We start from the raw sequence: 13,325 nt of genomic DNA on the forward strand, positions 1-13,325 counted from the left end.
TTAGCGTAGAACGGAAACTTGGCGGCTGGAACGCTTTCATCGTGCCGACAGCCGTAACGTGCAACAGGCTGTCTTTAATAGCCTCGGTACAGACTTCTTTGTAGGCTCGGTGCCAGACTGTTTCAAGGGCTGATATATCCCCTGAATTACAGAATGTAATAATACTCTTCCTAAACACAATAGATTAGCTTTAGTATTATTATGGACTAGCTCCTTAGAATTATATCTTAGTATTAGTTTGTGTATGCACCATTGTTGTTTCTTTGCCATACACATTGTACCAGCTACAGTTGTTGAGCAATAAAGTTGATTTGATTTGATATATAGACCTAGCCTCTACCAGGCTTCGGGAGGCGGCCGGAAAGAGTAGAAATCGGCCAAATAGAGAGATAGCATGCCAAGGGAGTTGGTCTGCTGGAGAGAACAGTTGGCTCATTTGGAGACTAGAAAACCACACCAACAAGGTTCCCTTCTGCTGAAGTGTATTATACATTTTGTGTCTGTGCTGCAACGTTGCTATCATCGTGTACACTTAGATGGAACATTGGGGTCATGCTGTAGCGCCACATAGCAGGTTCACTGTACACTGCACTTTTTTTAAATCCAAGTTTGTTGTCGTGCACGCTCCAGCCGCAGGATGGCACTGTTATGGTATGGATCCACGGCGGCGCGTTCCAGATGGGCTCCGGATCCGGATATGACGCCACGGCGCTGGCCGCCGTCGGTGACGTCATCGTCGTGACCTTCAACTATCGACTCGGACCTCTCGGGTTCCTCAGCACAGGTCAGAGGTCACTACGTACGTCATCTGTATTCGATTCCTCCAAGGACGTTTTACAAAAGTCCTTTATTCGTCCTTAGCTTTTGCATTCACGCTCATATTGTGCTAAATACGTGACCTTCATATCCACGGCAATCCCTACGGTTGGAATTTGATACTATTTTCTGATTAATATCGCTTTAAATAACCTTTTTCTGCAAGACAGTATAGTTAGAGGCTACAGAGGTTAGCATGGGGACAGCATGAACAACTCAGTTGAAACTCTAGAACATGGATGTGTGGCTTTTGAATCAAGCTCAAAAGCACGCGTCTCCTTAAAAATTAGCGAAATTTTTATCAAATTTAAAAGAAAAAAAAAACGTTTTATTTGGTTTTCAAGATTAAGAATACATTACAACTAACGTTACCAAGGGGTTCATAACCCGTTAACCTCATTGCAACTACAGAAAGAGATCAACATTTTGGTACACATGGCATACAAAACTTGTGGTCCAACACAAAACATCTTCTCTCACCTAGAGCTTTCGATCAGTCACTCTGGTCTTCCTCAGTAGACTGACCCAGTGAGGCTTGTCACGTGGCTTCTTTGAAGTGGTAGATGATGTCGGACCCCGGAATTTTTTTCATTTGGATTTTATTTGTTTGCCCTACAGGAGACTCGGTTTCCCCTGGAAACTTCGGAATGCTGGACCAGGTCGAAGTTCTGACATGGGTGCAAACAAACATACGAGGTAGGGAAACAATATATGTATAATTTTACTTACTTGGGGTCAAGGGTCACGGATGGGGTCAAGGATAGAGTCAAAGGTCACAGACCAAGATGGCTGCCGAGGATTCGTATCCACTTCTGTGTGCCACAGTCCTCGGTGTTGACGACTCATAGACACCATCACAGCATAGCTTCATGCTAAAGACAGGGTTTATAGATGCCTTTCTTCACTTTTGGTAGGTAGGCAGCTTGTTGCTTATATCTTATTGATAACGTTATGCCTTTCTTCGGAAACGAAAGCCAAGCCAAAAGATATGCCCCCCTCCCACAGTTAAGTGTCCTAGATGGCAGCGAAATGTATTAGGCTTTTAAAATTTGGTTCTGTCTTATACTTCCATATTTAGCTCGAATAAATATCATGTTTTCCATTTTCATGACCAATTTATGCATAATTTTTCTTGAGGCCTGACATTGTGGTGGTAGTACTTTATAGTAACAGTTTCATTCCCAGGCAATTTCTCAATACTTTTGGCTGCAAACGTTTGAAAAAAAAGGAGGGCCCATTTTCAAAGGGCATGGTTCATTTCAAGATAGCTCAATGTTAATGCAATATTTAGGTAATGAATGGCATCTATATAGTGATGTATTAATCACAGCTCTGAATTTGTTCTTAGCATTTGGAGGTGATCCCGACAAGGTGACCATATTTGGAGAGAGCGCAGGAGGGGCAAGTGTCGGGATGCACCTCACCTCCCCGGCCAGTAGGGGGCTCTTCTCAAGGGCTATCATGCAGGTAAGAACATGGTTCTCTGCTGTCACGTGACTGATGAAATCAAGTGTCCGCCATCTTGGTGGGTTAAAGATGTGTTCGAACAAGGTTGATTTTTCCCCACTTTCTCCCTGCTGCCTAACGCCGTAGAGTCATACTGGCAGTTCCTTCTGTATCTGTATCTGTATAGCCGGTATAACCGCCTTTCGGCGAAACACACCAGCTTCGCAGGCACGCGGTGCGGCAGCAGCTGGCTACATTACACCGAACCCTTGAACATCTAACTCTAGACATTGTTTAAAGCTAATCTAATAACAATACCCCTACTGTACTTGGTGACAGCGAGTTCCACTCTGCGATAGTACGACCGAGTTGACCGAGTTGACCGAGTTGACCGAGTTGACCAGGGTAGTGGACCGAGTTGACCGAGTTGACCGAGTTGACCGAGTTGACCGAGTTGACCAGGGTAGTGGACCGAGTTGACCGAGTTGACCGAGTTGACCGAGTTGACCGAGTTGACCGAGTTGACCAGTGTAGTGGACCGAGTTGACCGAGTTGACCGAGTTGACCGAGTTGACCAGGGTAGTGGACCGAGTTGACCGAGTTGATCGAGTTGACCAGAGTTGACCAGGTAGTGGACCGAGTTGACCGAGTTGATCGAGTTGATCAGGGTAGTGGACCGAGTTGACCGAGTTGACCGAGTTGACCAGGGTAGTGGACCGAGTTGACCGAGTTGACCGAGTTGATCGAGTTGACCAGGGTAGTGGACTGAGTTGACTGTGTTCATTTTTGCTGACATTGAGTAGAAAGGAAGCTGTACTCTATTTTGTTTTCCAGAGTGGCACGGGTTTGACGGACTTTGCGTTCCGGCCTTCAGGAGTGGCAGATGCCATGAGCCTGGCGGAGCAGCTAGCCTGCAATACCTCAAGCAGTCACACGGTGGTGTCTTGCCTACGAGAGGTGGAGGCCCAAGTGCTGGTCAACGCACAGCCACAACAGGTCCGTGGAATCAAAACATACAAACGTGGGATATGTTAGCGCCACCCAAAACAATACTTCCATTCCGGTAGTGACAAAATTTTGAGACCCAAAGAACCTAGCATCTACCAGGCTTTGCAAGTGGCTGGAAAGAGCAGAAATTGACCAAATAGACCGATAACATGCCAGATTATGTTAATCTGTCTATTTGGCCAATTTCTACTCTTTCCAGCCACTTCCAAGGTTTGGTGGAGGCTAGGTATTTAGGTTTCTACTGAATTTTGCTGGTACTGGAACAGAAGTATTGTACATATATGTTATAAACTAACTTTTCTGACAACTCTACAGTGTCACTCACGAAAGGTAGTGAATGCTACCAGAAACGTCTGACCATTTCCAAAATCATATCCAGCTGCTTGAGTAATTGTTTTTGGTGTATTGTACTTGTTTATTGGCATTTCCCACAAAGTGAAAGGGAGGGCAAAACAGGTTGCCCTCCCCCTTATTACACGGATGTCTAACCTTCACCAACATGAAAGCATATTTTCTTTGCAGATGTTGAAAGCAAAATGGATCCCAGTGCTGGACGCAAACTTCCTTCCCAGAAGCCCCCGCGACGCATTCCAAAATGGCGACTTCCAGAGATCCGCCATCTTGTTGGGAACGGCTTCGGACGAAGGGGCGTTGATGCTAATGATGGAACAGCCAACCTTCCTCTCCATGCAGAACCCTGGGATACGCAGATCGGATTACGAGTCTATTGTAGCGAACTGGGCTCGATACATGTACGGCGACGCGGCCGACCTTGTGAAAGAAGCGGTGCTGTATGTTTATGTTTATGTTTATGTTTATGTTTATTAGGAATCTCCATTAGTAATACAAAGTTTGTTTACTAGTCTTCCTGGAGTCCTTTCTGTATCTGTATCTGTATAGCCGGTATAACCGCCTTTCGGCGTAACACACCAGCTTCGCAGGCACGCGGCGCGGCGGCAGCTGGCTATATTACACCGATCGACTTGTTACACCTAACCCTTGAACATTTAAAAGATGAAATATAATCAATTACAAACTTAATAGCTACTAACAATTATATACAAACATCAGCTTAAATAACAGTATAACAATAACAATCTTAACAACAATCTACACGTAGGCCTAACTTACTTATGTGCACAACAATTAAAGCTAGCTTAAATAACATAATGAAATACAGTGGAGAGGTCAGAGGTCTACATTTACACAATGTATACTACCACCATGTGTCGAGACGCATGTGGTTGTACTTGTTACTCCATAATATGATATTTTCTTTAAATGTGCGTTCGCTTCCAGGTATCGCTACACTGATTGGTCAGATGACTCGGAGTCAGCCAATCGGGTGCAGTACATCCGGCAGACGACTGATTTCTACTTCGTCTGTCCGACCAATGAGATTGCGAGGATTTACGCGGGAGCGGGAGAGAATGTTTATATGTATCAGCTGACTCACAGGTAAGTCTTATTTATAGTTGGAGAAATGTATTGGTATATTGTTTTTGGTGTGTGTGTGTATGTTTGTGTGTATGTAACATGATGTACGTGTGTGTGTGTGTGAGCTCGAGTGTGCTTGTGTGTGTGTGTGAGTGTGCTTGTTTGTGAGTGTGCTTGTGTGTATGTGTGTGTGTGCTTGTGTGTATGTGTGTGTGTGTGTGTGTGTGTGTGTGTAACGTGTATGTGTGTGTGCGCGCGCATGTGTGTGTGTGTGTGTGTGTGTGTGTGTGTGTGTGTGTGTGTGTGTGTGTACGTGTGTGTTTGTGTGACCAAAGACTTTAAGGTACATACTGCTTTCTCTGTTTGTCACTCAGCTCAAAGTCTGCAATTTCTTCCTTACTACAGATCTGGTGCTTCAAACACCCCACCGTGGGTGGGAGTGCGTCATGCTGATGATGTGCAATATGTGTTCGGCTTCCCTCTCCTGCCGCCCTACGACCTGCCCCAGTACGAACTGCGGGATGAGACCCTGGCCGTCAACGTCATGCGGTTCTGGAGCAACTTCGCGCACACAGGGTAAGGATTAGACTCCACATTACTCCTCTGCAGGCTGAATAAATAGCCTGATATTGACCTAAAGAAGACATAATTGGCAAGGGAAGTTGGACAGCCATAGAAGGTTCAATTTGCCTATGTCCTGTACATACAATTATATCCGATTATATCCCCCTTTACGCCAATTTCTACTATTCATTCAGCCTGCAAATGAGTCTGTTGAAGAACAACAGTCAGGTGTCCTATACACTGCACTTTTCATGGACCCGTGGTCTGTTCTTTCTGCTTCTTCCTGCAAATCCTTGATCTGCCAAATACATGAGAGGTCAGGTGTTTAGGGGTACGGTTAGGGTTGGTATATATTTATGTTAGTGTTAGGGTTGGGATCATTGTTCAGGGCTAGGGTTAGACTTACGATTGGGGTCAGGTTAGGTTTAGTCTCCCACATTACGACTAAACCCCGGCCTCCATATTGGAACCCCCCAAGTAGTGTCTGAGAGTCATGTATTTAGCAGAATCATGTATTTGGCTTGACGCTGCATCTGTATTACAGGAACCCGAACCGCAACGCGGACGGTTCGCGTCACGATGACGTCACAAGATGGCCGAAGTTCTCGACGAACGGGACGAACAGCTTGGCATACAAGAAACTGGAACCTGGCCTTCCCAACGGCCGAGCGCTGAGGGCAGAGTTCTGTGCCTTCTGGGACAGATACATACCGCATGTGCTCAACATCGACTCAGGTTGGTTATATAATTTTTTTTTCAATATTCCAACATGTAATCACAAGATGTGGTGACGGCACACTCAAGTTATATCAACTTACTTTATGCCGCCACCAACGCAGGGGACGAATACAGGACAGGGCAATGCTCATTTTCACTTGAGTTAAGTGAGGAAAGTCGTGTAAAGTGCCTTCCCAAGGGCACAAGATCGGTGGCATGTCAGGACTCGAACCCAGGACCTCTTGGTTCCAAGTCGAGCACTCTGCCGCTACGCCACATGACCCCACATATATATAATGTTGCCCTCACATATATTCTGTACATAGTTTGCTGCATGCATATATTCTGTAAGTAGGATGACTTCATCCACACATGTATTTAGCTTTGTTTGATCTTAGTTGTAGTAGACCATTCAAAAGTCTTTATACTTTATACGTGAATAAAGAATTCATTTCATTCTATTTAGCTTGGATTCCAGACCCATAAATGAATGCCTTTGTTAAAATGGTTATGATCAGAGCTTTTCCTTCTGCAAGCCAAATATAGCATTTGGAGAGAGATATATAGATACTGTTCCGTATTTATAGCTTTGTTTTTTGTTTGTTTCAGATTTGAAGATATCCACCAGATGTCGCGAAACATCAGCAGCCTCGTCAACAACGATAAGCAGTCGATTATTTACAGTTTTGTTTGTTTTAATGGTTTGTTTATTAATGAATTAGGAGGAAAATAGTACTGTCCTAAATTTAGGCAGAGAAAATAGAAAAAAAATCAATGGCTCTCAGTGGCCAATGTGCAGACGTTGTCACATCGGCGCACCAAATCCATACTGTGTTTTTGGCACACAGTTAGACAGATTAGCCTAAGAGGCTCGGTGGGTGTCACTCCACTGTATAGGTGGGGAAGTCGTGTAAAGTGCCTTTCCCAAGGACACAACGTCGGGCCACATTGAGTATCGAACCCGGGACCTCTTGGTTCCTAGTCCAATGCTCTAACCGTTGTGCCACCGACGCCATAGAGAGAAAGTAGAACAATAAGATTTCGACTGTCTTGAAATGTATGTATGTTCGTATGAAAGCTACTAAGTTCAGGACAATGTCCAATGAATTGTTGATCGTCGATTTTATCCTTCAATGAGAGTCTTTAAAGTCTGAGATTAAGACAACATTCATGTTCTACCTCATTTTGTGAAAATGAAGACCTGTTGCTTAATATTGTGGGTAGTGCAAGTTTAGCTTGGCATCGAAACCAGAATCTACAAGCAGATCTTTCGGTGGCCGCAAAAGACAGTTTCCATTAGCCAGACAATATCCATTGGCTTATGGACAATCCTCTGGCCAATGAATACTACCTTGCCACCGTATGATCTTCTTGGAAATAAGTCCATTTTAGCTGCAGAGTCTCTTTTATCCTCTCCGCAGATACAAAGAAAGAGAGCAGCGAAAATAGGATTGGGCGCCAGCTTAATGCAAATTATAAACTCTGTGTTTCTATATCTTTAACAAAGGGTATTGTTAAAGCAATGTATTTTACTACCATAAGAAATGTTTCGAGGGTCTTATGAATATGTCATAATATCTAAGATGCTCCCAAGCCTGTCTAGTCAAGGGGGAGAGGAGCATTAAATGAAGACTAAGAAATACTAAAGAAACAACAAAACAAACTAAACGTCATTGCTTCCCATCTCTGGTTGTTTATTGTTTTTTTCGTTAGTTTTCTTTAACATCACTTTTTCTTCCCAGATCCACACGTAGTCTGTAAGGGCGAATGCCATTATACCAATGTCGTTGTTCATTAACTTCTTCCATTGCTATAAACATTAGCGCAATCATTTAAAACCCTTCGCCATCCATGGAACATGTAGAACATAAGTTTGCTGTTGTCCCCTATTTTACAGCAAGACGACATAGTTCGAATACAGAAGTGCATTTTTTCCAACATGGCAACCATATGGCTTACAACTCTTTCGATTTTGAATTGCCTTTAGTTTGAAAAAAAAAAGTTGTAATGGCCCTTGTGCTGAAGCAATGTAGATTTGGTGACCCTCATTATTGGAATTTGGCTCTTATAAAATGCCTTCATTAGTTTATTTTTAGAGTGGATCTCAGATGAGTTTTCCCCAAAGTTCTAATTAAAGAATTCGAAGATGTCCCAACGCCCCCGTTGTCCGACGCAGCGGAAGTGACGTCACGGATATGCTAATTAGGTCGAACGTGTCGCGAACCTCCTCCAGCTAGCAGGGCCAAGCGCTGTGGGAAAAGTGAGAAAATGTCAAACGGTTGAAATCTTAACATGAAGCGCTGTGAGAATAGTAAGCAACATCAAACGATTTTATGATTCATAAAGATGACCGCTTGACTTCACTAAACGTCCCTAGAAAGTACAAGAAGGGCATGATGACGTCACATCATGCAGATAGTCGTACCAGGGGGCCTAACCTTGACCTTAACATCAAAAGCTTTCAGGAACCGAATGCCTAGGTCAGGGTGGTCGGCAGTTGTGTCAAGAAGGTAAGGAGCTCGAATATCCAACTTAATGAGCGGACGTACGTCTTTGAAATGAAAATGTAGACAGATGTACATATAGGTGGAAATGTAAAATTTCAATAGCTCTGTCAAGGCGAGCATCTTTGAATTCTTCCTTTTTCGGGCCCAGGTATGGTTTCTTTTCCGGGGACGGTTCTGGACACGCGTGGACTATCTAGAACCGTGCCTGAACATGGTGCTGGATAAAGCACAGTTTTGGATACGCATTGACTATCCAGAACCGTGCCTAAGCATAGTTCTGGATAAAGCACAGTTCTGGATACGTATGGACTACCCAGAACCGTGCCTGGTCCTGTGTGTACTTAAAGCACTGTTCTGGCTACGCGTGGACTATCCAGAACTATGCCTGAGCATGATTCTGAACAATGCACGTTTTTGGATACGCTAGAACTGTGCCTGAGCATGGTTCTGGATAAAGCAAGCTTCTGGATACGCGTGGACTATCCAGAACTATTCCTGAGCATGATTCTGAGCAAAGCACGGTTCTGGATACGCCAGAACTGTGCCTGAACATGGATCTAGATAAAGCACGGTTCTGGACTCTCTCTGGGCAATGGGTACTGTTTGTCCTTTGATACTGTCTTTTGCCACCCTAGGATCTACTTAGAGATCAAACAAACTTACCTTTAGCAGAGAAAGTCGGTCAGGACTGCTGCGGCCGCGGCCACCAGAACAAGATATCCTCCCCTCTGTGCCGCACCGCGCGCTTGTTCCCGAACCCGCGCTTGACGTCACCGCTGACGTCCTCAACCTGGCCGCCGTATCTCATCTCCCCTTCTCTCTGCGCCAGCTGACGTAGTCGCTCCAGCATCTCTTCTACCGCGGCGTATCGCTCGCCGACGTCGCTTCTTTTGTTCCCGAAGCCTCGCTTGTTGCCGAACCCCCGGGTGGTGACACCGTGTGTGTACGGCGCCCAGGCTCCCTTCTTCCCGAAGGCCCTCGTTCGGAAACCCGCGAAGTCGTCGGGTTCGGACGTGCTTCCAGCGAAGTCTGGCGGGAAACTGTCGTCTGCGTCGCTGATGACGTCGTTGTCGTTGCTATGGTGATCGGACGACAGGAAGGGCGGGTCGTAGAGAGCTTGGACGGCGCTGCTCTCCGAGAGGTGGAGCGCCACGCACGCGAGGAGAACAACTTGGAGGAGCAGCATCCTTACCTGCAGATGAACAAGTATACTTTATCAGATTGTCGTATCACTGAATGAGAGAGTGTATACAGTGTACTGAGTCTACCTCAGAAGTCCATGCCAGATAGTGCCCATCTAGTATCTGTATCAGTATCAGTATAGCCTGTAAAACCGCCCTTCGGCGTAACACACCAGCTTCGCAGGCACGCGGCGCGGCGGCAGCTAGCTATATCACACCGAACGACTTGTTACACTCGATCTTTGCACATGTAATTGCAGGAGTTGTTTAAAGCTTTCTAGTGATGATGCCCCTACTGTGCTTGGTGCAACGAGTTCCAGTCTACGATAGTTCTGGGGAAATACGAGTATTTGAACACCTCAGTTCTTCAAAAGTGACTACAAAGGAGCACGAATTACTAAACAATTGGGTGAAACATTGTCCAGAGCAGTTTAATAATCAAGCAGATCTTTTGTTGGCTAAGGCAGTATAAAATTGGCAGGGCAGTAACTATTAACCACCCGAAGATTGGCTGGCCAAGAAAAAGACACCTAGACACGTCAAAAATAGGCCTAAACCTAAATCACTGCTTAGAGAGTAGCAGTGTACATCGTTCATTGTTTGTACAAAACCACACTCCATCTATCCTATTTCACAGAAGATGTATTTTCTTTGAGAACGAATCACCCTGAGGGGCACCTGCTCACCAGCCACTAAGAGATCTGCTTGGAGATGATAACAAAATCACAGCTCTATCTCATTCTACAATAGATTTATTCTATAACTGAAAGAATAAAATGAAACCTGACAGGATAACCAGATCCATATCCAGATAGCTTTGGGACTGAACGATCCAGAACGAATGGATGTAAATCATTCATCGAATCATCCACCACAAGGTAAGACAGAGAACGTTTCTACGATAGATGTATTTTCTCGGAGACCAAACCACGCGGTGCACTTACCATCCACTAAGAGATCTGTTTGAAGATACATGTAATAACAAAATCACATTCTACGATATCTACGTCTACGATTGATATCATATTATGATAGATATCATAAAATTACATTCTATGATGAATTTTCTCTGAGAACAAATCACAACGGTGTACTTTAAAAAAATTCTATTCACATGGATTTAAGAGCATTGGACAGAAAACACACAATGTGCTCATACTGATCCTTTGCTCATAAAACATAACATACCACAAAGTTGGGGGTAACAATTGCAAATACAAAACGTATACTAGTAGTTGATGTAACATGAAAATGGCTGACGCACCAGCGCCTCTCAGCAGCCCAGGTAGCTTATCAGGTAAATCCACTGCAGGCTTATTTTAACGCCCAAAACACGTCAAAAATAAGCCGAAACCTAAACCATTGCCACCTATACTATATTACAGAAGATTTATTTTCTTGGACAACAAACCACACTGAAGCGCACTTACCAGCCAGACAGCCGAATGTTCAGTTCCAGCGCCTCTCAGAAGCCCAGGCAGCTTGTGTATCAGCTGAATCTACTGCAGACGCCTTTTAACAACCCGCAGCGAGCCATCGCACCGAGACTTCGGTCCCACAGGCGCGCATCTGGGGCGGGTCCCTGGCGGACAACTCCTTCCTAACGACGTCATTATCTCCCTCTGATTGGGACGGGTTCCACTGTTTTAAAAATACCATCCGTAAGAACCTGACACGCGGGTACAAAGACGTGCGTCTTTCAAGTCGTCGCGGTTTCTTTGAAGTGGCAAATCTTCAAGGCGGTTGCAGTGAACTTGGGCCATCTTCAAGGCGTCTTGTTCGCGACACGTGGCGGAGGTTAAGCGTGGTTTGAAGTAGGTCAAACGGCGAGAACCCTCCAGCGACGCGCACCCACGGCCCGAGGCTCATTTGCATATCATTTGCATAAACCGGACGCGCCGCTGCGATGTCGTTAATGAGTCCCCAGCTCATCAGCAGAATAGTAGGAGGAAGATGAGCTCATTAACACCAGGCTTTCGCAGAAGTGCTGATTCATGGTTTAATCAACGGGGTGAAAGAGACAGTAGGAGTAGGAGACAGCTAATCTTCAAGCAGATCATACGGTGGCAAGGCAGTATCCATTGGCCAGAGGAGTGTCCATTAGCCACCGGAGCAGATCATACGATGTCAACTTGACATTGTCAAGGCAATAATGTCAGTATCCATTGGCCAGAGGAGTGTCCATTAGCCACCGAAGCAGATCACACGGTGGCAATGAAGTACTTCCAGTATCCATTGGCCAGAGGAGTGTTCATTAGCCCCCTAAGAGCTACTGGAGCACTTTAAGTAGTTTAACACACACAACTGTTAGGTCGTAAGTTAATTCCCCACGCCTGGTAAAATACTGAAATCCAGCAAAACAAGTCAACCCTCATGACATTAATTGTGGATTTTGGATACATTTACAAAGAGTAAGGTTATGTTGGAGTTAAAATGCGGTTTTATTTCACTCAGTGAGCGACAAGTTGTGTAATTCTAGAACGAATAAAGCCATGTAATCATGACGAATTAGAATTATGAAGATCATTTGTCTGCCTTGAAATAAATACATTCACACAATCAGAAACATCCTATCATCCAAGTGTTCAGACTGCACAGGCGATTTAACTTAAAACCTATAATATAAAAACAAGATCGTTGTAGTATTGAACGCGATCACGTGATTATATGACTGACGATCAATCCTACCTCGCTCTCGCCGGGACCAGCCAATAAGAGACGCGATGCTTTGTTTTGGTGGGTCGTTTGAATCTTGCTTTGTCACAACGACGGTTTGCTTTTTCAAAACACGTTTGTCTCGGCTTGCAAAGATTACTAGTATGTTCCTGAACTAAAATGGCGTCAAACATTCCGTTCTGTTACTTCGTTTTCGCAACGGAAGAAATGACTCTACTACACGGGCCGACAATTTGCCGACAGCACCGCAACGAACCAGGAAACCGACGGGAGGAAAGGGTAAGCTAAAACAAGGATACTATTTTATATACGGCACTATCGTTACATATATCTTAAACATGTTGTTTAAAAACCTTGGCTAAGTTGTGCCTACGGCAGAAATATTTATTTTGGCAAGAAGTGTACACTATTTTTTTACTGATTAATAACATAGTTTATTATTTCTACTTAGAAGTACATCGATATAGTTTGTATGTTGCTCAGAACATATGTATTTTTTTCAGGCGCGGATTTGGGATACTTTGAGACGATTTGAAGAAACTTCATCGCCAGGCTGTCGGAGAGCTCAGAAAAGAAAGAAAGAAAAGCGACTGCAGTCACACAGAAGAGGGTGAGTCTATGCAAATGTATATCTTTGCATACGAATTTTGAATTGTTTTCATTACCGAGGGAAATGTTGTGTTTGTATTGTTCCCATGATTACAATGAAAAGAAACAAGTAGACGTTGATGCTTGATGAATGGAGCCTTTTCATCTGGACAAAATTGTTGCTGTCTGACGTTAAAAACATTCGTTAAAAAATGATAAATGACTTCTCCTCGAAATGTGTCCATACAGACGTACGCATCTTTGCCAGGCTTGTTTATAAAACGTCTAGTACATGTACACGTAACTTCAAAAATGAAAATTCAAAAATGCCTTCGACTTTCTTAACTTAGATTTTCGTTTTCCATGTCCTGCAGGCCAGGCTGGA

At 44.3% G+C, this 13,325-nt stretch overlaps 2 protein-coding genes across 2 annotated transcripts; one reads left to right on the plus strand and one right to left on the minus strand.

Moving 5' to 3' along the window:
- The first annotated feature begins 636 nt into the window (after positions 1-636).
- LOC109461617 (acetylcholinesterase-like) lies at positions 637-6,737 on the plus strand. Its single transcript, XM_019757995.1, has 9 exons — positions 637-784; positions 1,435-1,512; positions 2,165-2,283; positions 3,097-3,258; positions 3,793-4,061; positions 4,570-4,728; positions 5,113-5,283; positions 5,816-6,006; positions 6,598-6,737. The coding sequence occupies exons 1-9, from the start codon at positions 649-651 to the stop codon at positions 6,708-6,710; spliced, it is 1,398 nt and encodes a 465-aa protein (XP_019613554.1). The 5' UTR covers positions 637-648; the 3' UTR covers positions 6,711-6,737.
- Positions 6,738-8,033: 1,296 nt separating this feature from the next.
- LOC109461602 lies at positions 8,034-11,155 on the minus strand. Its single transcript, XM_019757979.1, has 3 exons — positions 11,107-11,155; positions 9,159-9,687; positions 8,034-8,237 (listed from the first exon to the last, which is right to left on the minus strand). Exon 2 carries the CDS (start codon positions 9,679-9,681, stop codon positions 9,178-9,180), a length of 504 nt encoding a protein of 167 aa, XP_019613538.1. The 5' UTR covers positions 9,682-9,687; positions 11,107-11,155; the 3' UTR covers positions 8,034-8,237; positions 9,159-9,177.
- Between the last annotated feature and the right edge of the window lie 2,170 nt (positions 11,156-13,325).

Source organism: Branchiostoma belcheri, unplaced genomic scaffold (genome assembly GCF_001625305.1).
Source record: "Branchiostoma belcheri isolate BF01 breed outbred unplaced genomic scaffold, Haploidv18h27 scaffold94, whole genome shotgun sequence".
NCBI lineage: Eukaryota > Metazoa > Chordata > Leptocardii > Amphioxiformes > Branchiostomatidae > Branchiostoma > Branchiostoma belcheri.

Bases quoted from the DNA above. Each gene is read 5' to 3' on its own strand.
- LOC109461617 (XM_019757995.1), top strand. From the start codon at position 649: ATGGTATGGATCCACGGCGGCGCGTTCCAGATGGGCTCCGGATCCGGA. The intron at 785-1,434 runs GTCAGAGGTCAC...TTTGCCCTACAG, and splicing joins TCTCGGGTTCCTCAGCACAG to GAGACTCGGTTTCCCCTGGA. The intron at 4,062-4,569 runs GTATGTTTATGT...GTTCGCTTCCAG, and splicing joins CTTGTGAAAGAAGCGGTGCT to GTATCGCTACACTGATTGGT.
- LOC109461602 (XM_019757979.1), bottom strand. From the start codon at position 9,681: ATGCTGCTCCTCCAAGTTGTTCTCCTCGCGTGCGTGGCGCTCCACCTC.